Raw genomic sequence first — 24,795 nt, forward strand, 5'->3', positions numbered from 1 at the left:
AAACAAAAACATTGGTGTGGACTGGAAAATCGAAAATATTGCACAAATATAAATCCATGTTAGATAATAAATGTAGGTTTAACACGTAGGCTTTCGCGGCAAATATTATCCATGAAACAAGTTTTCTGGGTTAGATCGCGTAAATATATGTCGTTAAACCCGCCACCACTCGACACACGTAAACAGAACGTGCCCAATTCGTTTACTAGTACAGCACACCGGTGTGTTGGAGAGCAAAGTCACAACAATTACAATTGTAAATGATTGTAAATGTTGTGGCTGTACTAGTAACGAATTTGGCATGTTCTGTTTACGTGACGAACTTTTACTAATTGGCTGTGCCGGGTGAAGGCGGGTATAACGACACATTTATATATTTACGCGATTTAACCCAGTACTCTTGTGTTATGGATAATAAATGTAGTACAGACTTGCCAATTTTGTTTTAAGTAGTTTTACATTTCGCAAGGGTTCTTAGGCTCACGATGCACGCGACAATACGAGTAAGAAATTAATACTTTTATGCAAACCTAACCTATTAGGGTGATGGAGAGAAGAAAATTGTGCAAACAATATGTAGAAAAGTAGAATACAAACGAGATGGTAAAAACGAGATAAAAAAAAATTGTAATTTTGCATCGTGACAATGAATCATGGCAATTCATCAAATCACCCGAGTGGAGGGGGTGAATCATCACATACTCCGTTACATTCGTGAAGGCTGCGTGGCCCGAGTGACTCCTTACAGCGGTTAACCGCACATTCTCTGCCTAGTGTTGTGGCCAGTGTCAGAAAAATGCCCAATAAATCAAGGCTGCTGCTGGTTCCTCTCACCGTCGCATCCCCAAAAACCAGTCAACCTGGCGAAGAATGTGTAATTAAAAAAAACGGATGAAATGATGAGTCTTAAGGGCTGTAATGGCACGGTATCGAAATGGAAAGTTGACAACGTATGATATAAAGGACACAATGAAGATGAGAAAAAACACTTTTTTTTTTGCAAAAGCGTGATCATAAAATGTGGGAGTGAAGCATACAAGGAAGGATACTGCAAAGTGTGAGGACATTGAGAATAGCCACTTGTAACGTGGTACAAACCACGTTCCGCTGGTGTTCGTGGCGGCAAAGTAAGAGCAATGCTGGAAAATTACTTCGCAGACATCCTGAAGGATGAACAACGCCGTGGTTTCAAGTAGCTGGCTACACTATTTTAAGGAGCATCACCATCTATAAAACAAACCTGGTTCAATTGGAAGAAGCAATGAGTGCCAACGTCGAAGCCGTTGGACCTTTCAAGGAAAAGTTTAAAGGCATTCTTGACAGGGAACCACTCGCTAGAAAAAAAGAAATCCGCTGATGCCTACGAATGTAGCCTGTTTTGGGAGATGCTGCAGTCCAACACGCTGGCTCGTGTGTCTTGAAGGTCACACACCACGGGATGGAAACCAAACGAGGAAAGACTGAGTGTTCCTTTCTGTGCCAATTCTCAATAGCGCATAAAACACGTGTGCACAAAAAACACACAAACGCGCAGATGCAAGTGCACATACGGACGTCAAAACACAATTGTTTGCAGCATTGACTTAGCGTACTCCACTCTGGGCGGAAGACATCTTGTTCTGTGTCCTTTAGGCAAGGGAGCTTACATGCACACACGAATGCACGTGCATCTACACCCACACACAGTCACAGCACTGCCATGAAGCAAATGTCAAATAAATATGAATGCCTTTAAAAAAATGCATGTGTTTCCGATGTTGTCCAAATAGCTATATAGATCCGGGAATTAATGAGTAAGTTTGGTCGATTTTAGTAGCGATTGGTTAAAGGGGTGTTATAGTTTTTTTGGTGAAAACATGGATAGATGGACGATGGCATTTTCCCGGGCACAGCATGAAGTGGTCGTTTGGCTCCCTTCGAAAAACAGTTTAGTTTTCATAAAAAAAAACAACTGCTAGAACACACAAAATGTGTAAACTTAAAAGTTCAGAATATTTAAAGAACCAATTAATTTTAAATTAATGCCAACCTCGCTCATTAGCAGTTTAAAAAAATATAAAAGTCAACCAAGACATTAAATGTTTTGTTGGCAAGCCAACAGAGACACAACCTTGCAAAGTCGTTTTGTAGTTTAATAAGAACAATTACGGTATTGCAAGATAATATATAAATGGTTTGAAATGTTGCCAAGGAATGTGGAAAAACACGTGCACTCCAATCGCAGTGAAAGGTTGCTCATACATTTAAACAGTAAAAGGGAGATTTGAAATTGGAATTGATACTTGGAGGATTCGTGTTCTCCACCAAAAATGCACATCACACAAAACTGTGCAATAATAAAATGTTCACGACGCATCAAAATTAGCGCCACATTGAGGCTTTGCTCCCATGTGTCAAATGTTAAAGCGGCCACAAGCTAGTGGCACTAAGCCAAATCACTCTACAGGAAAGCAGCAATGGCAACAGCACATGTCCTGGCTTGTCCACTGGTTGTCTGCAGTGGGATGTCTGCCTTAATATAGGCTTTTTACCCAACTCTAAATCACCGTGCTAAACCTATCTCTGCTATTACTAAAATGCTGCTTCCAGCTTCACGAAATGTGCAATACCTGCCACAAAAGTTATTGGCTGCGATGGCAACTTCCAGGAATTGTGGTTTCCTGTACAATTACTGTGCTGAGCCTACAGATGCTAATTCCACAACATCCACGGTTGTAAGCCATGAAATAATGTGTACTTTCGCAACGAACCTGATGTCCAGACTTCGACTCCAGGCCACGGCTAATATCAGTGGCGAGTGAATATCTGGACTGGTCCTCGACCACAATACTCTCCCTTCACCATTGAAAACTCATTGGTGTGGTGAAGTATAGTCAAACCCCTGCCATGACCAGCACAGCGTGGAGGCGGTCCTTCATCCAGCAGTGAATTCATGTTTAGGCAGTTATTCACATCAGCATACAACACTGAATTTTATTTGTAGAAAAAGCTTACAAAAGCATGAGGGGAGTTAATTTGGGAACAGCACGCAAACCACCACTTTCTCAGGCTTTGCTCGTAAAATATAGTGCAACTGACAGGTGGCATTCAACCGTGTGTACGTAAGACTACACATATATGGATTATGGTGAAAATAATTAATCAATATATTCTCCATGGTCTTGTGCAGCCCCGAGGCATCCTGCAAACGAAATCCTGTTTACGTTCGGAAATAGGAGCCCATTTCCCTGCCACGTTCACACAGCTTGCCACATTTCCTTCCCTTCTTAATAACCCATTTGGGAAATGTTTGGGGGGGGGGGGGGGGGGGGCGGAGGGTCCCCTTTGCACGCCAAAAGATCCCGGTGCAGAAAGTTTTACGAGAGCTGCAAGGATTTAAGGATCAACGAACACTGTGTGTGTGTGTGAAATTAGCCGCAGTCACTCAAGTGTGCACAGCCAGATGCTAAGCGCGACGATGCATGTTGCCTGCAAGCAATATGACCGAGACTATCAATTACAGCACAGTACGTCGCATGTCCGATCGCTGGATATTCCCCTTGACCAATTAACCGCCCATACCCAGCGCAGCATTTGTGCACGGTGTCACAATCATTTTCTATGAACATTCAAAAGAAATGACCTTTTCACACGCGATAATTCATTCTTGAATCTTTTTTTTAAAAATAGATATTGGCTTGTTTCCAAAGAACAGTAATGCGTTCTCCCTTTTTTAGAGCGGTTTGCGCTTTGTCTAGTTGCCTATTTGCATATGGTGAAATTATCATTTGACAGATGTTAACATCTGACCTTTTCACAAATCCACGCGTACCTCACCCCCCAGCGAGTTGGATATGCGACATTGTACTGTACCTGTAAATCACCGTTATAGCCATGCTATTCTTGCGAATGGCAATTTGTTCGGAAGCTAAATGCCAATGTCGAGGTCTGCTAGCCATGAGGGCTTGAGAAGAGAGTTCATTTGATTTTGCTATTCCTCCATATTAGTTAAATCGAATACCGGTAAGAATCCACCCATTTTTTCGCCATATAGCATCGTGATATATAACGACTTATTGTTGGTAGCTCAGCTGATTGGAGAATATAGAGTTTATTGATAACATTGAGGTAGTTTATATTTTAGTTTTTGTATCTGTTTACTATATGGTATTCATTATATAGTGTAGTGTATACCCAGTTGCTGTTAATAGCTCTGCTTATTGAAGAATATATTGAGTACATTTATTATATTGCTGTAATTTAGACTTAGGTTTTTTCACATCGGTTTACTGTATGATAGTTGAGTTGTTGCAGCCCCTTTGGCGTCCATGTACGAGGTGCCTCTGTGGATGTGTAGGCTTTGACTTTAACATAGCTATTTCTGTGACCAGTCACAAGCTAATCTCTCAACTGTTACAATGCTAAATTCTCCTGTTTGATATGTAAACCCCTTTGTCAAGGTGCCTCACTTCTCTCAACCAGCTTAAAAGACGCTGCGAATCTTAGCAGCGTTCATTGTAGCTTTGTCGTCCCGACAGGTCTGTTCCTTTCACCTGAAGAAGGCCACTTGTGTTGTGGCCGAAACGTCGTGAGAATTTTATTGTTTTATTTTATTATTTTATTCTCATTCTACGTGACTTTACCGAAAGAACCAAATAAGATTTCACACTGTAGTTCTAATTTGTGGTTTAAGGTTAATGTTGTGGTAATTTGAGACAAAATTCTGGCAAAACAAACGTTGCAATTATACTTTTCATCTAAAATATATTTAAGGTACCAACATTCAAGCATAGCAAAGCAACACACACAAACGTAAATTTATTCAGGCAGACAAAATAAAAAGTTAACAAAAGGATCTTGACTAAAAGCTTTTGTCACTGCAGGAATTCATATTCCTTGGGTATTTCGGTAAAGCCACGCAGATATAAGAAATAATAAAAATAACAATATCACGACGTTTCCATCGCAACACAAACAATCGTCATCAGGTGTTGTCCTGCTGCTTCGGTTCCCCCTGATGACAGTTGCTTGTGTTGCGATCGAAACGTCGTTATTTATTTTATTTCTACCTACGTGACTTTACCGAAAGAACCAAAGAGTATCAATGTAAGAAATTTGCTTGTTCTCTCCGAGCTTACATTTACAAGCAAATCTCTTACATTGACATGCTAATCTCTCACAATACAACGGCCACCCCCACAGCTTCGTTTGTCAGGATTTACCCGATCCCACATTTACATGCAAATTTCATCTCTAGCCCCCACCCACTGACCATTGGGCTACACCCATCTCAAATCTTTATAACTCCCTGACTTAGCAGCGTTCCCGAGATATATTACTTCCTGCCCAAGCAGCTCTCCCGCTATATTTTTCACCTGATGACGATTGCTTGTGATGCAAATTGAAACGTCGTGAGATTGTTATTATTTTTTCTATCTACGTGGTTTTACCGAAATACCCAAATAATATTAACACTAGGATCATTACCACAATTCGCATAATAAATTCCACACTGTGTAAGTCAAAAACGAAGCACTCACAATCAAGCAATGCATTTATGGTTGTGCATCTATGAGAACAGGATACTAATGTACGGATCATTGTACTATTACGAAATTACTTCAATATACTACGCGTTCTTACATAAATTTTTATTAAAACGTCAATGGTAATTGTTTGGACAATACAGGACCCCAATACCCTAATAATCTGCATCTTACCACACTATTGAACCCACATTTCCCAAAATCCTTGGTACTTTTAATCCTGAAACTTGAAAAAAAAATTGCGCATTTCTGGATATCTTCCGAGAGCCACAAATTCCTCCCCATAAAACGTGGCACACCGCACTAGCGGCGTCAACATATTTACAAATTCGTTAGACATTCATTGTATTATTTTAATATACATTAATTTACATGTCTTTGCATGGCAAATAGTCTGTTTCTTTGAAATTGGAGCTCTGGTAGGTCTTTGAATTTAGGGGTTACAGAGATGTAGAGGGAAATGCAGTATTTTAAAAATAAATTGTGTGTAAACCATGATCTGTAGTAAGTGGGCTGGGCGAACACAGGGTTGCAGTGAAACGCCAAAGCAATATATTAATTTACCAATGTTTTTGTTTTCATCAGTGCATATAGCTATGGTGATGTGATTTGTTGAGTCGAGAATCATTTTTCATTTTGTACATTTGGATATCAAGTCTAAAATGAAGTCCAAAGACTCTTTAAACACAGAGCCACACTGGCAGATGAATTTGCTGGTAGTTACGTGCCTGTGCTTACCCTGCAATCTGCACTTTTCTTTGAGGATGAATGAAATCTCGAAAATTTTGAGCGTTTTACACAACTACCCTCTGCGGTGCGTTGTGGATGATGGGATCCCAGACATGCTGCCCCCATATCACCGTGGATTATTGAGTCCCGCTGTACATGGTAACAAAATATTGACTCTTAACTTGCCATACTAAAAAAAACAGCAGATAAATATATGGTATTTAACAAACAAAAAAACTATTCAGAACATTCAATACGCAAAAAGTCAAGTCACAGTATGTCCCTGCACAAATAAGCAATAAGAATGTGATTACATGTGCTGGCAAATCTGTGCCAGTGCCTGATATTTCAAATTCCCAGAGGAAAAGTCTCTCTACCTAGGGCAACCACTGCTCACGTAAACTAAAGTGGAACCTACTTTATCGACCCTGATGGTCTGATGAGATAAGCTAACAACCAAAGATGTTTTAAAAGGCAAACACTCGAACCACTGCATGACCCAAAGGATAAATACAATTACAAAAGTAATCATTTTAAACGCGTATCCTTTGCATTGAAAATAAACATGCATTTGACCCAAAATAGCTATCCCTTTAACTTATAAATGATAGACAATAAATACACATTGACACAAAAGTGTAGGTTTTTGTAAAACAGCGACAATAAAAAAAGACTGAGAATAAACAGTTCAACAGAAAACAAGCCATTGTATTTGTCACTCATCTACATGGCATACAAAACGTTACCGAACACATAGCTATACAGAGCTGTAATCCATTAACACAAACAAAAAATGGAACTAATATTCTTTGGGTCTTTCGGTAAAGTCACGTAGATAGGTTCAAAGAAAATGACAAAAAACTACGACGTTTCGATCGCAACACAAGCGGTCGAAACGTCGTAGTTTTTTGTTATTTTCTTTGAACCTATCTACGCGACTTTATCGAAAGACCCAAGGAAAATGAATTCCTGGAGTCACGAAAGCTTTAAGTCAAAATATGGAACGTTAATCATTAAGCTTGCCGCAAATGCGGTGCTCATTTAAAAAAAAATATTACCTGCCATTAGATTTTTGGAATAATCAAGTCAAAGCTGTAAATAGCTATTTACTTACTCTATTAAGTGTTTTCAGCCGTAAGACTATGCATAATTACTACATTTACCATTTAGTAATTATTTTGATTATATAACATTTTCTTTTAGTAAATGACAGCATGAAAGACATAGCAGGCCAATTTTAGAAAGACGTGCAGACTTAAGTTGAATGAACTGCAGTTGAATAAACAAGATGTAACCTTATTCACACTTGAAGCACAACAACAAAAAAAACCATACAAATGTGAAATACCGTTATGAATTTATGGGAACTAATTTGTGATAATGGTCACAGCGTAAAATCTGATTTCGTACCGTATTGTGAAAATGTATAGCATGGCAACCCTATGATTATTTAAAGTTTCCACGTTACATTTCAATACACTGTACAGTGAATTTATGACAAAAACTTACAGAATGGTATACAAATTGCAAAACTAAAAAAAACATTTTTTTTCCTAAATTTTATTGTAGATTTACTGAGCTTTGTACTAACTTTAGCACAAGTAAAACGACTCACAGATGTTGCACATCCAGAAATATAAGCTTAGTATCAGAAAGTTTACAACGTACAGCAACTCGGAAGGATGGCAAAGCTCAGATTAATTCAGGTCTGCATGATGTCAAATATCATATACATCTTCAAGGAATTAAAATGTGCACTGTTGCTCGAGTCTATGTATGGAATGGAAACGTCTTTGTAAGTTTACATTTCTTTCCGTGTTTTTTGTGTGTTAAACTGCATAAATATAAGTGTATTGTTAACCCGCCACCACCCAGCACAGCCAATTTGTCACGTAAACAAAACGTACCAATTAGTTACTACTTCAGCACACGACGTTTCACTGGTTATTACAACCAGCTTCATCGCCGGTGTGCTGAAGTAGTAACTAATTGGCACGTTTTGTTCACGTGACAAACCTTTTACTAATTGGGTGCGTCGGTGGGTAGCGGGTTTAACGACACAATCATTTATATTTACAAAATCTAACCCAAAAAACCTTTAAGGATACTGGTTTGCGAAAGTCTACGTGTTAAACTTACATTGCTGACAAAAAATGTAGATTATCGCGTTGCTACACACAAAGTAAACATACAATTAAGCCATTCTGCACACAAATGTCAGATCTTACCACAACCAGCTTGGCTGATATTCCCTTCCAAACCGAGCAAACAATGAAGTAGATGGCTAGACGCGCATGCCACCTATTGGTATGAATGGATCAATGCAGTTAGCCGAATGTTGGAATGTTTTACATGCACGTTATGTACAAGTCCATACTAAATCATGAACACAAATTGAAGCAAAAGCAGAAGGCAAAAGCCCAAGAGAATCATGTGAGAGAAAAACTAAACTTCACATGGCCCTCGCTAATTCTCTGTTAATGGGCCAAACACCTGCCATTGCCATCAATTACTCCATAAAGTTTTATATTGCATGAATATGCAATATGGCTACTGTACCCCTTGTTTAATTTTGTTTCAACCGAGTACCCCCTTGCCCGACCCAAAATGGTTCTAAAAAATAAAAGTATTATCGATGAAAAAATATATTGTAATCAATTACCAATTTTGTGAGGTATCCTATCTAGTAACTGCAAGCGAATAAAAAGCTCTGCATGCGTGACGTAATGTTTGCACCCGCTGGTTACTCTTAGAAACCACATTGTTTACGATCAATGAGTTCAGATAGCTATTTCATATCGTTCGAGGTTACCATACGGATTTTAATGTTATCATAGTTATTTTATACTGGCAGATTCATACATGATTATTCACCAATGACTCTCATGTACGATCAAATTTCACACATTTATAAATCACCTCGCGTACCCCCTGGGACATTACCACGTGTACCCCCAGGGTCCGCACATACCCCTGGCTGAGAACCACTGAAATAGATAACTGCTATTTTCAGCTTTAATCATTGACTTTGTTATACAAAAGGTTATGCGAGAGAATATGAATCGATTGGCGGTGACCCGGAGGTGCCAAAACCTCCATAACTCCGAAACCAGAAGGTCTATGAAGACGGGAGATGTCAGTGAGCCCGATACGCAACGCCAAATATGGAAATAAAAAACAAATGCAAAACACCCATAAACAAGGGGGGCTGCTGGGGATTTGTGCGTGGCAACGGCTGTTTATTGCTTGTTTTGAAAGTACACCAGGATGCTGGTCTGGTCATTCCCCAGCACGTTCTGCTTCTCACGGGGGCGGCCACCCCCCTTGTCTTTGGGAGCGAGACCACTTGGAGGCAATGGCGCACCAGGCGCTCGCTTGGTACGGCCGGCGGTCACGGTCGTGCTGGCGGGATCGACATCGTCGTCGTCATCGCTCCCAGCGTCACCCTCCGGCAGGACAGGATAGTACCAGCGATGCTCCCAGAAAAAAAACGTAAACTATGCCCGGCCCACCAATATTTTGCGGTGACCCGGGCTACCGGCAATCGATTCATATATATGAAAAAATCTTTAAAAATGTCCTTGATTGCTCTCCCATCTTAATCACAAATTTATGACAAGCTAACGATTCTGTATAACCTCACTTGCAATTTTATTTCAGTGTCGTCTGTTTGCATATCGGTACAATAGCCACCCAAATCAGTTTAAAATATCTGACTTAATATTGTGATTATAGTTTGACCAGTAGAAAAATTATCTGCCCAAGCTATGTTGGTGCACCAACTTAGATGTATTAAGCGACAGTTATTTCTGCCAATTACTATTTTGCTTCATTGTTGTACTTTTTAGTTTTTTTTCATGTAGTCATTTTGGTGACCCAGTTCACTCTTGCCAATGAGACATCATTGTCTCTTGAGCATTTTCATCTGTTTAAACATAACCAACTTAAGAGGGATGAGAAAGCACGCTAAAAGTGCGCACTGACTTGGTCAGGTGGACGAGTCTAAGCTTAGAATTAGTCCAGTATTTCGGGACCAAACAAGTTGAGCACAAATTCCACCGGACACTCCAAAATGTTCCCAACCTGGTGGTGCAGTAATTCCCAGTGCCCCCCTAGTGGGGGGCTCTTTTTGCCGCAGCGTGCTCCTTGCGATGAGACTTCCAAGCTGCCACTGCAACGACAACCAACAAACACCTCGAGCCTAAAACGTTTCACTACAAATACTGAGTGGGGGTGAAATTTGAAACCGCATCCGGTTGGAAGCACGTTTTGTTCTAATGCGTAGTTATTCACGGTTGTGCTGTATAGCTATCTCCCGTGCACTGTTAGTTTGTGCCGCATGTTGTATGTTTAACGTCTTTCGCACCGTACATAGCCAAACATGCTAATCAGAGGTGCGGGAGAAAGATAACATGTTGTCCTGACAAAGCATGTGGAGCGAATCGTCGGACATCGTGCCGAACACCAAGTGGCGCAATGCAAAAACACATTGGAGAGCTATAGCGGACAACCACATAACCTACGCAGGGGAGCGATTACTGCTCCCAACCGGACTTGGGTTTCACATTTTACCTCTCTCAATATTTCTAGCGAAGCACTTTAGACTTAATTAATGAACATTAATTCTAGTTAAACACTCTAATCAACATTTTGACTACATGACTCTCATTGGGAGGGAGGGGAGGAGGGGGGGTTATTAACTTCCTAATAACCAGCATCTACATTTCACCTAACGTCATTTTAAATGTTTTCCCCACAGGGGATCAACCAAAATGGTAAACAGTGAAATTGTAATGATTTCAGGCGTATTCACGCGCACTCGCGATGCAACATTTGGCAGAGACGACGGTAAATATTATCGTGTTCAAAATCATATTTGCACTTTTTTTCACCTCAAGGGAAATTTTTCTTAAGTTTACAGCACAACAAATTGCCACTGAAAACAACCATCATTCACACAGCAGCATCAAGGTTACCTTGACATTCACGGCTGCAGTAGTACTTGGGCTCATTCCAATGTTCATCGTAGCACCTACAGCGACAGAAACCCAAGTCAAGAGTTACATTGTGGATTTATAGAAATGAAAACAATTTCAGATGAAGCACTACCAACGACTTAAATTGTATTCCATTAAAACACACACACACTTTAACATGCTTCAGCAGACCATAACATTCAATGGGTAATTCGAGCTAATGTAAGTAGCTTTAGAGAGCTGTGCAACATCATGTGCATTGTGTGCATTGATAAGAGTTATGTTTATTAACATGTATTACCTCTGGCATTTCTTAAACAGTTTAGGCTTTGGTTCCATGACTTTACATTGGTCACATTGTCGCTGCTTGGCCTTTTTGTTTCCGTGTTCTGTTGGTTAATGTAAGAAAAATGACAAATACACATACAGTGAAACCTTGGATTGCGAGTAATTTGGTCTGCGAGTGTTTTGCAAGACGAGCTAAATTTTTAAATAAATATTAATTTCATAAACGAGCAATGTCTTGCAATACGAGCAGTACGTGCAGTATACGCTTTGTCTGCCGAGCGTCACGTGATCAGAGCTGAGCCAATGGTTCTTCTCTCTCTCTCTCTCTGGGGGATTGTGGGTAATCTCCCATGCTCGGTCTCAGTCGGCGTGCCTCACTCGTATAGTCAACATCCGTGCGAGCGTATGTTTACTACAGTACTATAGTGTTGTGACCACGTGTGTACTGTTTACTACAGTATAGTGTTGTGACCACGTGTATACTGTTTACTACAGTACTATAGTGTTGTGACCACGTGTATACTGTTTACTACAGTATAGTGTTGTGACCACGTGTATACTGGTTACGACAGTATATTGTTGTGACCACGTGTATACTGTTTACTACAGTATAGTGTTGTGACCACGTGTGTGTGCGTAAAGCATTTTTTTATTTTGTGTCCCAGTGTAGTGACTGTTCTTAAGTAACTGCACTGCAAGTGAAAGTCGTCCTACACAATAACCCTCCTCCTCCTCTCTCGTCTCCCTCACACCAGCCACGATTAAGCGTAATTAATAAATTTGATTATTTTTATTAAATTTAAATAAAAAATAAAGTGATTTTGTATTAATAATTTTTATATGAATACAGTATTTTTGGGAATAATCTGAGTTTTCATTATTTTTTATGGGGAAATTCGCTTTGATATACGACTGCTTTGGATTACGAGCACTTTTCCGGAATGAATTATGCTCGCAATCCAAGGTTTCACTGTATTTACTTGTATTACATATCACGATGTAAATTTTAATGTCCTACTATGGCTGAAATGCTTAAATGTCACAAATGTAGTCGAGTCTATGCCTGTAACTACAAACATCCAAAGTATATTGACCTGGAGTGCAATAACCGGAATAGGATGTCTTGTTGACAAAGCAGAAATAACACAAAATATTATATATTTGTTCTACAAAGGACAATGATGCAGTTGATTACATGCATAGAATGAGGACCTTATTGTGAACAATGAAGCCTGCATATGCTTTTTAAGTTGTATTTCTTGACCTTTGATATAATGGAAAGGTTAAGAGGTAGTGTTTTTTTGCACTGAAGATCTAATAAACGACTCATAAAAACAGAGATGGGAAGGAGTTGTTCACATACTGCACTATGAACCAGGCAAACGGAGTTAAATTTCCAGCCAGACCTAACATGAGAATGATCATCTCAACCAGTCCTAGGCCCCTGCTTTCACCATCTCACACTGATTTAGCATGAAGTATAGTTATCATCCAGTGCGATGATAATGAGCTGCATGTTATTATTATTATAATTCAGACAGTGGGAAATGTCCTGAAATGACAATCAACAGCCACTACGACTTAAAATATGCATCACAAATTAGCGATGTGACAATATTTTCCCTTCCCTGCATAACATAAAAAAACCATCAGTGATTGAATGTTACTAAACTAGACAAGATTGATGCCATCAATGCAATAACGTCAACACCACCTGTGCAATATGGTTTCCTTACAATGTTTAAAAGCACAAGCAGTAGAGGTGGGCTGTCAGATTTACCATTGCAGGAGCACTTTCATTTGACAATAGCACAATTTGCATTTCCATGCTTCATTGACAGCCCTCCCAGTTTGTTTTGAAGCTTTTGATGGCCCCGCCACTTACCATCCACGGCAGGTGCATCAGATGTGTTGGTAGAAGCTTCTGACTTGGCAGAGCTGGGCTATAAGAGAATGTGACATCAGATGTGTGCGCACCTTTTTTTATTCATTACGTTTCACATAATTTTACATCCGTAGCTACATCAAGATTGTTCTTGTAAATTTAGCTATGTTAAAATATTGACTAGTCCAGTTCAAATAGTTTGATTATAAAAGAGATAAAATTATCCTCAAATCAGATGCAGAACTGTCAGTGACCTTTATAATATACCTTGAAGCAATGCATATCTAATTATTAAACATGTCATGACAATACAAAATGCATATTTGGCAAAAATCGTTTAATTGAACTGTATGTTTTGACTACTGGCTTCGCTCACAGTAGCCAAATAAGCCTCCCAGTGATGTAGAAACTAATTACCAGGGCTAAAGATTAACCTGCTAATTTGCCCAACATGTAATCTTTATTTTGTACAATCTGTGTACTTGGAAAAATCACGTGTGGCCTTCGTGGATCATGATAAATAAATAAATATATTCGATCACGTTAAATATTTCAAAATATGAAAGTTCTCTGGCTAGTGGGGCTTCAGGACCAATAATGTCTCATTACCCATGATGCACCAAGACAGTACATTATGCATTTGCGAAATGGTCCAATGGTGTTCGCAGATGCCACTTGCTTTTACAACCAAGCAACTCAAATATATTTAACAAGCCACACACTACTGATGAGATTAAGAATAAAACAGACATAAGGATTGCCTTGCCAAAACAACTGTTAGAATATACTGGTCTTTTTTGTTGTGTATTGCACATTAATGCATATTGTATTTATTCTCGAGTTATACAAGGAATGATGGCCAACCATCTTCCAATAAAATAGTAGTGTAAGATGATGCTTCTTCAGTGGTGATGTGGAAAAAGCACAAAGATTCAATACCTCCCTCTCGCTTGCTGTTGATGCCTCATTGAAGGTATTCATACCAGCAAGCTTCCCAACCATCTTCTCCACCAGGGATGCAACTGAAAATACAATGGTCGTACCAAGCATTCACAATTCAATCTGGGCTGCGACACAGCCTAGCAATGGAGCGTTTGCAGCTTGTCATGGAGGCTTACGGTTCAAGTTCAGTGACCATCGATTATTAATACGGTGTGTTTTAACCATAATAACAATACATGCCGTTTGCTTCAAAGTGTACGTTAAACATCCTCAGACGTCATTCAAAAGAGTGGCCCATTGTATGCCCGCGTAAGGCCCAAAATTTGACAAATTACTCAGTTGGGATTATGCCTAACAATCATCTCCCCCTACTTGCAGAATTATGCCACAGGGCTCTCTTGAAAATGAGACTCGTCCTGGTCCCTTGAGTTATCACCTGGTTAAACAACAGCAACTGGAAACACATTGATAATGTGAGGCTTGAAGATGTATTATTTGTAAAGCTTTTATAAAATTACGGAAAGTAAATAACACATTACATAAAATTGTTGCAAATGGTGTTATTACATTATAGTATTAAAATCAATGGTACTTGACTCAACTATATTGATATTTAATATTTAATTTATATTCCCCTTTGTTCAAGCTGGAAACACCACTAGAAGGGAAAGTACAGCATAGTTTCCTTTTAAAAGGAGCTCAATATTTGTCTCGGTATGTGAATACATCCACATATAAAATGTAAGTATTCCTGAACATTAAATGCATCTCAATATATCAGTCCATGAATTAATACAGGTGTCTCGCTCAACAAGCGATAGACATTTTGTTAAAATGTATCGGTAAGCGAAAACTCATTAAACGATCGTCATTTTCTCATTGACTCCCACGTTAAAAGCTGAGCTACATTTAAGTTCCAAAATCTTTCACTCTTGACCAACATTTTTTACGTGAGAAATACAAATGACGTATAATTTTAAAATAGAGTAATAAACTATCAAATGCAACACTTACCACACGTGAATAACCAATGCATGATCCCCTGTACTGCCTTAACATACTGTTGGGGCAAGTGCTATCAGCGTGCACCTATGAAGGCCGGTAACAGCACGAGGGGTGGGTGGCCAGCACCATGCCCCGCCGCCTTTGTGTCCCTAGTGGCGATTTTTACACACCAGGTACTCGTATGAGGCGGAGTCAACATAGGGGAGGACCAGGACCAATCCAGATCGATGTCACTGGTGTTAGCCGTGAGCAGGATCCGAACTCGGGTCGCTGCGTTTGTAGCGCCGTATACGGACCGTTACATCGCGCACGAATCGTTAACACCCATTAGTGCCACCACGAGGTTCCCTTCCACCACATAACGAAACACATGCGCACTCAGCATAGGACAACTGGTAAACAAACAGCACGGTGGATGCGCGTCGCATATCTATCGATCGGTCTCCACTCAATAAGCAAACATTTTGCTCGTTTTTCAAACAAATTGCAAACAAAAACAAACAAAAACAAACAAATAGCTCGTAATAGCGAATCCTTGTAGAAAGAATGCTCGTTAAGCATGACACGCATGTGCACGTCAATGTAAACATATATTCACGCATGGACAGAAACGGTTATGCGAATGTAAAAAAGCCAAGTTGTTAAACCTGCTGAATACCACGTGAGAAAAGGGAGCGTGTCACTTTGCCTACTCTCACTGTCAACACTAACCTTCAGCTCTGTTGCTTTTCCGTATGTCACTGCCATCCCTGCACTGGCAAAAAATGCTGCTGCTGCTGTCACAGTGGCACTCCGTGGCATCTTTAAAACACCAGCAAACATGATCTTCCTCTGACAGTATATCCTCCACCACCTGTCGCACTGCACACGAGACAATTAATTGGTCATAATATTCATAATTAATTGGTACCGATATTGTCATTGTAAATTAAATGCACATTGTCAGTAAAAATATACAAATAATGGTATATTCCAGCAATTGACTGCTCATGCCAATGCTAGCAGAAGGGATTTCACTGTTGCCATTCTACTGTTGTTTTATATTTTGTTCTGTCACCTGCATTGATAGGAAACTTTAACAATTGTGACAAAACCTACACAAAACACATTTTGAGAGGCTCACTTGGAAGGTCTTGATCTATATGATAATCTTTTTACACCTGGAAGACCATAAATAATAATCAATATGTATATAAAAGCTTAACATTTTTGATTGCCATTCAACAGATTAATAAAACGTGGTAGTTGTATACTAAAGGTGTAAATGAATCGCCCACCACCACAATTCAATGAACAGAACTGTCACAATTCAGTCAACATTAGATTCAATACTCGATTTTCTAATCAGCTGTGGTGAATAAAGCAGCATCTCGTGGTTGGCAGGATCCTATAAACTCCTTGCATAGAACGTACACAAATACAAAAAAACCTTCACTTGTACACAGACGATGACATGCACGTTTGGAGAGCTTAAAAAACATCGATACTTATAAAATAAATACATCATTGCACCCTTATTGGACACAAGTCTTTACAACAATGAGACAAGACCCTTCCAGCAAGGCCTGCGATTATCAGGCCTTGCTAAGACCCCAAGTAAATGTGAGGAGGTGCTGGCCACTCACTAACATCCTCGGGGGTCCTATTTCGCAGTCTGGCCTCACGGTTCAGGTCTTCCTCCACAATTGCGTCAAAATTCTTTCTCTTGGCCAACTTCAAGAAGTCCTTCAGAACCCCCTTCACCAAATAGGAATCCGTTGCAGTCGTCTTTGAGGCATTTTCCTGAGGGATGGAAAAAAGACACAAGGCAACAAAGCTACACTCGCGGGGCCTTTGAGCATAGGCTGCATTTAAGATAATTAAAAGTACGCGTTCATAATATTAAAGTAGGCTCACATGACATTGACTTCTCCAAGACAGAGGTTCTCTGCAAGCCATCTGACTACCATGAGAGATTCGTTCATGAGGCTATCCACATATACAAACACAGACAATTTCAACCGAGAAGATGGATTCTGGCTTAGCAATCATTGAAAGAATTTGATAAACCATTTCGGGTCTTAATTGATTGTTCACGCTTACGGTGGCTTTCAGACCGCATCCATTATTTTCGTCTTCCCCCTCCTCTTTTCCGAACATAGATGGACTCATCCATCTTAATAATTGCCAAATCGCTCTCCGTGGTGCTAACGTAAAAAAACGCCACTTTTTTCAAATTTTCTTGCTGTGGTTTTCACACCTGATGATGATTGCTTGTGTTGCAGTCGAAACGTCGTGAGAATTTTAATGTTTTATATTTGTATTATTTTATTGTTTCCCTTCTACGTGACTTTACCGAAAGAATCAAGAATATGAATCCCTGCAGTCACGAAAGCTTTATATCAAAAATATTAAAGTGGTTTTCAGTAACCAGTCCATATGCCACTATCTAAAATCAATTTTGCACTATTGTTCAATCATTCTGTATCAATATAAGTAAATTATATTTAAGATGTACAGCCCATTGTGAATCCACTGCTCAATGTGATCCGCCAGCACGTTTTGGTCATACTTTATCATGCTGGTCAGCGCGGATTTGTGAAGCGTTATCCTTAGATACATTTTGGATACTAATTTGCAACGGATGCCAGCCATGGCTGTGAATCAATATCCCTCGGTTCATACGACAGAGACAACTATTATGCCACTACTCGATAGTTAATTTGTATATTTATTAATGCTATGTGCCCTGATTCAATTGCCATGGAACCATGGGTATGCGGCACTATATATGTAGAAATAAATGCATGAACAATGACTCAGAATTGACAAGTGAAATTATCCCATAAAAAAACATCTAGCTGTAAACACAAACCTTTACAAAGTTATAACAATAAAGGCTAAAATACACGTTTATATTATAAAGATGTTTGCTTTATAAAACAAACCTATTCAGTTTCTTTGCAACTCGAGAAATGTTGGCAACTGAGATGGAGCAGATGGGTTTTCATTTTACTATACAAGCTGCAATGATGGCATATTCTATTGTCAGCATAGATTTTAGCAGGGGTAATTAGTTTACGATACATGACAGACATATTGAGCCTCATGCAGCCTTTCTGCTGTATTTATTTCGTGCAATACCATTAGTTTGGGACATTACAATCAAGAACATGTTGCTGCTCATTCAAGCTTACCTTAACATGTTTTGCCGTAGGCTCACTTCCATCGCTATTCGCTCCAGACAGCTTCACGTCTTCCTTTTTTGTTTCCGTTGTTCTCGTATCTGAAAAAACAGGGAATTCCACAAAAATGCACTTTAAAAAAAGTCACATTTAAATTTCATATTAGAAAATCATATAGTTGGTGGTGTCTTTTAGGCTACCAATAGTCCTTTAACTTTTAAGAATGCATAAGCCATATTGACTTTGTGTGTACAAATTAATCTGTGACCTCAAGGGCCACAACTTAAAAGGCTCCACATCTGGAACACGCTTATGTATTGAATACTATTTTATGTAAATGTACAAATGTTTAAAATCAAGCACTTAACTCATTACCTTTAGGTATTGGAGTGTACAAAGAGTAATTGGTAGTTGTGGTGGCAGCCTTGGTAGTGTTTTGCTGGGAAAACTGTGTCTCTTGGCCAGTGTGTAAATCTTCCTTTGAAGGATCATCTGAACTTTCTTGCTTCGATTTCGACTTGGATTTTTTATTTCTTTTGGGAATATTTAAAGGACCGTCTGACATTTTTATAGAGTCCGTGTCCATGCCATACTTCATAACAAACTCTGGTGACCAATATGACTCATCTGAGCTGTCACATTTCTCTGCCTCGATCCAATACCTCAGGCAGTTGCACACCGACTTTCCAAATTGAATAAATAGTGGAGACACGAAGCACATCTGCAGAGTAGAGTAGAAAGCATTGTATTGAAGTCTGGGCGTACCAGAAAGAAACTTCATGAATATTGTGAGCAAGGTTAGATAAAAGCCATATGCGCAGAAGAGGCATACATACCGTCTCAAGAGTCAAAGGGGCACCTGGAGAACCAAATAGATTTCTAAATGTTTCCCTGTAACATAAAGAAATGTGTTTATTACAGCAATTTACGCTTCTAATATGTACGCTCATAGGACAATTACGGTTATTTCAATATACGGCATTCCCAAATAAACTGCTGGATGAAGGTCTCTCCTAAGCGATGTTGTCCATTGGCGTTGACTATACTTCACCACGGTGGTCAGTGCGGGTTGGAGAAGGGGGGCTTTGACCAGTTCAGATAGCACTCACTGCTGATGTTAGCCATGGCTGGGAATTCAAATCAAGCAGCTGGGATCATAGCAGTGTGCTCCCTATTGTGCCACTGGTCCAATTCCAAGTTATACAAACCCTTTTAGAATGAGTTGTTTAAGGAACTATAAAAAAAATAAAGTTTGAAAGCGTTAAATGTTATAAAACAAGATTCAATATTCAATGGTTAAAAATGAGGAAAGATGTTTAAACTACAAATACAAAAAAATGCACAACCTTCACCAAAAGCATTCTTAGAGGTTTTTAGAGACGACATATTTCTGATGTAAACCCTCGTACAAGGTCAGCAGCTTATTTGAACTGCATGGACACTACAAGAGATAATGCATTGCAAGTCAACATTGGATGTAACCAAGTGCTTCACAATCAGAATAAGAGGGCATATATTGAAAAGTTATGCAGATGAAACAAGGACAACAGTTACAGCATTACTGAAGTAAATTATATAAGCCCAAATTTGTGTAGCCAACGCAAATACACAACTAAGTGAACAAAACAATGTTCTAGATTTAAAGCTTTCGTGACTGCAAGGATCCATACTCTTTGGTTCTATTCGGTAAAGTCACGTAGGTAAAAAATAAAACAAAAATCACGACGTTTCGGCCACAACACAAGCGGCCTTCATCAGGTGAAGGGACCAGGCTGTCTCGAGGACAGCGCTGGAGTGAAACACAGCCACGCTCAGACCGCGACCTTTAAGCTGTGTGCGAGGAAACAAGGTTCGCTTGGACTCACCTAGTTTCTTTCATATAAAAAGGATCCCAGGCTGTTGATAAAAAGAAAATCAGAATGACCTTACATTTTTTTAATCCAACAAAAATATATTTGTACGTGCCAGCTATAAACCTGACCATGGTTTTTATTTTATTTTACTCAGGTATGTTTTGTTGAAAAGAAACATAAATGTATAAAATACATTTACAGAGAGATCCTGCATTATGATGCTGGGCCAATTCCACGTATAAGTGTTTGGTATGTGAGAAAATCCACACTTGAGAAGGGACAACAGTCAGAGCTATGTACAAATATTTCAAATCCACAAATAGATCCCACTCTCAATGAACTCCTGTGTATGTATACTGAACACAGTGGTGTGCTGCCATCATCTGGCGACATCGCATATAAATATTTCAGAAAATACAGGTAGTCCTCTACTTACGATGGAAAGGCGTTACGACGACCCCATCGTAAGTCAAAAATATCGTAAGTCGAAGATGGCCTAGCCTACCCAGGAGTCTTAAAGAATGGTGATAATTTAGCAAAAAACAGAGCAATTTACAGTACCGTACTGTATAAACTATATACTGTATATATTTATTACAATACTGTATTGCACAGTAAAATGTAAAGTAAAAAAAGGTAAATTCTTAGCCTACCTAATGAACTGCAATTTACGATAAAGTTTTTTCAGGAAACAATCCTATCTGCTATAAAAAAAAACAACGTGCAGTATCGTACCTCGTACGCTGCTGCGTTTGCCTGCCGCGCAAAATTTTAAATATTTTACAATTCTGTCGTATTGCTATCGCCATCGTAAGATCGAAATGTCATAACTCGGACCATCGTAAGTCGGGGACTATCTGTAGTTGTAGCTCAGGTGCAAAAATAAACAATATTACAGTAATGCATTTCTAGTTACCAGCATCAGAGCAGCTCATTTACAGCTGTATGATTCTTATTCAATACTTAATTTTCAATGTAACAGTGTACAGTGGATGCAGGACAAATGCATCTCAGCCTTACCCACTGAACCACCAGTACAATTAACAGCCAAGTGTCTGTTTTTAGCAACGTTGAAAACGTCCTCCATATATCTCCTTGCATTTGAATATCGATCTGTAAATTAACAAAATCAACAATATTTAATTGACTTTTACACTTTTCATATTTTAAATAAAATACGGTACAAAAATGCAAAACGGTCAAATGTAGGCAATGTACACTCAAAAATAATGAATCGCTAACTCATGATTAGTGTAAACATACATTTAAACAAAATGAGCACGTGTCCAAAACAGATATGTTCATAATGTAACAGCTGAACTGCCATCTCTCACCTTGACAATACTGTGCCTCTATGTAAGTACAGCCATATAGGAAATAAGCAGTAACTTCACCTGCCTGCAAAAAAAAACACGTACATGTTAAACACTCTATACTTTATAAAACAGTTGTTTAGCTTCAAATAACTTTACAAATAATAGCGAATTACCGTGTTATAAAAAAAAATGGTTCGAAGTATCAATTGTAGATATTCTAAAACACTCTTTGAAAGTCAAATGTGAGCACACAAAGTCAAGAAATACTGATGCAACGATTTATTTATAAAACACTCATTAAAAAGTTACAAAATGATCTAATATTCAACCGCATCTTTACATACACCTGTTCGTTTATTATGGAGAATACAAACTTGTCTATATACAATCGATGTATTTAGTGGATACAAAAAACAGACTTGTGCACGCAGAAGGGCGAAGGCACTGGAATGTCGATGCTTGGCTTACTATTTGTGGACATAGGTCTTCACAAAATGTCCGGAATCCCAAAAGAAATCTTTTCCAAAACCTGTTCCCCTGCAATAACATTTCAGTGATGACCATATGAGATGTTTACTGGTAAGATACACATGCCCACAAAGGGCAGTACCTGTTTTCAAATGGAGCTGCTCAACAAAGTGAGAGTTTGAAAGAAAAAAAAATCACATTGCAGGTGTTTATATTAAAACAGAAATGTTAAACTTAACATTTTAAAAAACTCAGCGAAACATACATTTTACTGCTTTGAGTTATTTAATAACTTTAAATGTGTACACAATCTTACTGCCATGCATAGAACAGTTTTAAAACCCATTCCACCGTTTAACTATCTCAAACAAGTATCATATTACATTATGAGACCTCCTTTGCCAGTTACAAGATATAGGAATAGGTTTTACCCTTTTAACTGGCACAAAAAACTGACACCTTTATTCAAGGCATCATGTTTGCAATAACCACAATACAAGCAGTCAAAATGCAAGCAAAAAAGACAACTCTGATAATAAGGACAGTGCATATTATCAGAGTTGTCTTTGTTTGCATTTTGACTGCTTGTGTTGTGGTTATTGCAAACATGATGCCTTGAATAAAGGTGTCAGTTTTTTGTGCCAGTTAAAAGGGTAAAACCTATTCCTATAAGTATCATATTAAGCCATCTCACAGTAGGTTTCATTGCCTTGTTCCCCATACATGTTTGTCTGTAAAAAAATTATTGAGATGCGACTATGAGAATGCATGCTAGTTTAAATATAAAAATGTAATTACTTGAGACAAAAAATAGAAGTAAAAAAAACACAATGTAAATCTATATACGGCCATGTCAGAAAGTCAGTATTACCTGTTCATGCCACATTCTTTTAAACACATCCCTGTGCTTGTGAAAAAACAAAACATCATTGGTGTCCATATCTCCCTCATACAAATAGATGGAATTCGGACCAAGAATAATCTTCCTCATGATGCTTTTCGCCAACAATCTTCTGCTGAAAAAGAAACGTCACATATTTGCAGATGAGTCTCAGAAAGTGGAAACCGGTCTAGAGTTTGCATGCTTAAACATTGGTGCAAGGCAAAAAAACCCGTGGTCTTTAAACATGACGTACGCACAGTAACTATCATCAGCAAATGTTAAATCAAATTCTGAATGCCTATTTCCCATGGTCCTGCGATGTATAATCTCCCGAGCACACAAGGTGATTGCACTGCTCCATCTCCTCAGGGTACTGCTCTCATTCGTTATATTCCTTCAATGCCACTACAGATTCCAGTGTGCCTACCATAGCTGTCCTAAGTACATAAACTATGCTTGTCTTGTCAAGTTGTGCCGCTCTGACAGATGATCTACAATTTTTTTGCGAACTTGTGGTACGTGACCTTTGCTCAAATGTATCCTGTGCCTTCTAATAAACTCAAGTTTTTCTAACATTTCCTCGCAGTGAATTCCCAATTCTTGGAACATATTTCGCCAACCGTAGCGAAGGGAATTTCACATTGTAATACTCCCCCTCTTAATATTTATCCAGGCACTTTAAACATGTGACCTTAGTATGGCCGTTCCGTTTTTGTAAATGTGTTTCTAAACATTCTTTCTAAAATGCGTCGTACATAAGCCTCGGTTTGTGAGAGGCGCATGGATGATTTACATCAGTGATGCCAATGCTGTATACGTACGCGTACACAGCATTGGCATCATTAAAGGCCCGTCAATGGCGCATCATTAAAGGGCCGTCAATATCGACGCGCTGAGAACCGCGAGTGCCACGAAGACGATTGACTTAAGTCGGTAAATACAAACGTAGACGGTAAATACAATGGGGGAAAAAAAATCCAACACGACGCGGCCAGTGACAAAAAAGTGTACCACGTTCAACACGTAGATAACTAAGACAAATCCTGGAAGAATGTGGTTACAGCACCAGCACGTTCAACATTCGCAGGCCTGACCAGACAGGACAAGTCCCACGCACCACGGCTCCGGAACTCTCCCGTCGACTCCCGAGGAAGCTGAACAACATCAACCGACTCGCGCCAGCGACGACCTTCGAGACTGCGAAGATAGAGACAGGACGTACGACGACGAAACCACGAGTGGCGTTCGCGTACTTCGCGTTGGGCGTTAAGACGCGCGGCGACTTGAGCTAGCCGACTCCGCCGCGGGCCCTCTCGAGGAGAGGCTCTGTCGAGACGCGGCTCGCTCATTGGCCCGCGCGTGGCGTGAGTCGGCTGGGTGACGTCACCCAGCCACGACGACGCGAACGAGTTAGAGGGGTGGGGTGGAGGGGGTGGGGTGGAGGGGTTGGGTGGAGGGTTTGGGTGGAGGGGTGGGGTGGAGGGGTGGAGGGGTGGAGGGGTTGGGTGGAGGGGTTGGGTGGAGGGGTGGAGTGGAGGGGTGGGGTGGAGGGGTGGAGGGGTGGAGGAGTGGGGTGGAGGGGTGGGGTGGTGGGGTGGAGGGGTTGGGTGGAGGGGTGGGGTGGTGGGGTGGAGGGGTTGGGTGGAGGGGTGGAGGGGTGGGGTGGAGGGGTGGGGTGAAGGGGTTGGGTGGAGGGGTTGGGTGGAGGGGTGGGGTGGAGGGGTGGAGGGGTTGGGTGGAGGGGTGGGGTGGAGGGGTGGG

At 39.8% G+C, this 24,795-nt stretch overlaps 1 protein-coding gene across 11 annotated transcripts in view; it reads right to left on the reverse strand.

The window, feature by feature from the left end:
* The window catches only part of LOC116942359 (uncharacterized), a 47,272-nt gene extending 22,852 nt beyond the window's left edge, over positions 1 to 24,420 (reverse strand). For 5 of the 11 annotated variants that reach the window (XR_012941692.1, XM_076067063.1, XM_076067062.1 and 2 more), the window contains exons 1-16: positions 24,152 to 24,410; positions 23,023 to 23,167; positions 22,152 to 22,220; positions 21,702 to 21,765; positions 21,388 to 21,480; positions 20,380 to 20,410; positions 19,351 to 19,405; positions 18,890 to 19,235; positions 18,527 to 18,615; positions 16,976 to 17,132; positions 16,062 to 16,211; positions 14,343 to 14,425; positions 13,404 to 13,461; positions 11,532 to 11,619; positions 11,231 to 11,286; positions 10,338 to 10,425 (exon numbers count right to left, since the gene is read on the reverse strand). Coding sequence is in view for 10 of the 11 variants with exons in the window: in XM_076067063.1 (XP_075923178.1) it covers positions 10,367 to 10,425; positions 11,231 to 11,286; positions 11,532 to 11,619; positions 13,404 to 13,461; positions 14,343 to 14,425; positions 16,062 to 16,211; positions 16,976 to 17,132; positions 18,527 to 18,615; positions 18,890 to 19,235; positions 19,351 to 19,405; positions 20,380 to 20,410; positions 21,388 to 21,480; positions 21,702 to 21,765; positions 22,152 to 22,220; positions 23,023 to 23,142 (1,518 nt within the window). In the remaining variant the exon portion in view is untranslated. Of the gene's footprint in view, positions 1 to 6,941; positions 10,426 to 11,230; positions 11,287 to 11,531; positions 11,620 to 13,403; positions 13,462 to 14,342; positions 14,426 to 16,061; positions 16,212 to 16,975; positions 17,133 to 18,526; positions 18,616 to 18,889; positions 19,236 to 19,350; positions 19,406 to 20,379; positions 20,411 to 21,387; positions 21,481 to 21,701; positions 21,766 to 22,151; positions 22,221 to 23,022; positions 23,168 to 24,151 lie in introns of those variants that run through there. The other 6 variants (XM_032954156.2, XM_032954157.2, XM_032954152.2 and 3 more) reach the window with 6 other exon arrangements.
* Between the last annotated feature and the right edge of the window lie 375 nt (positions 24,421 to 24,795).

The sequence above is a fragment of the Petromyzon marinus genome, chromosome 14, assembly GCF_048934315.1.
Source record: "Petromyzon marinus isolate PM22_M1 ecotype Great Lakes invasive population chromosome 14, UKy_Petmar_22M1.pri1.0, whole genome shotgun sequence".
In the NCBI taxonomy this organism is placed as follows: Eukaryota; Metazoa; Chordata; class Hyperoartia; order Petromyzontiformes; family Petromyzontidae; genus Petromyzon; species Petromyzon marinus.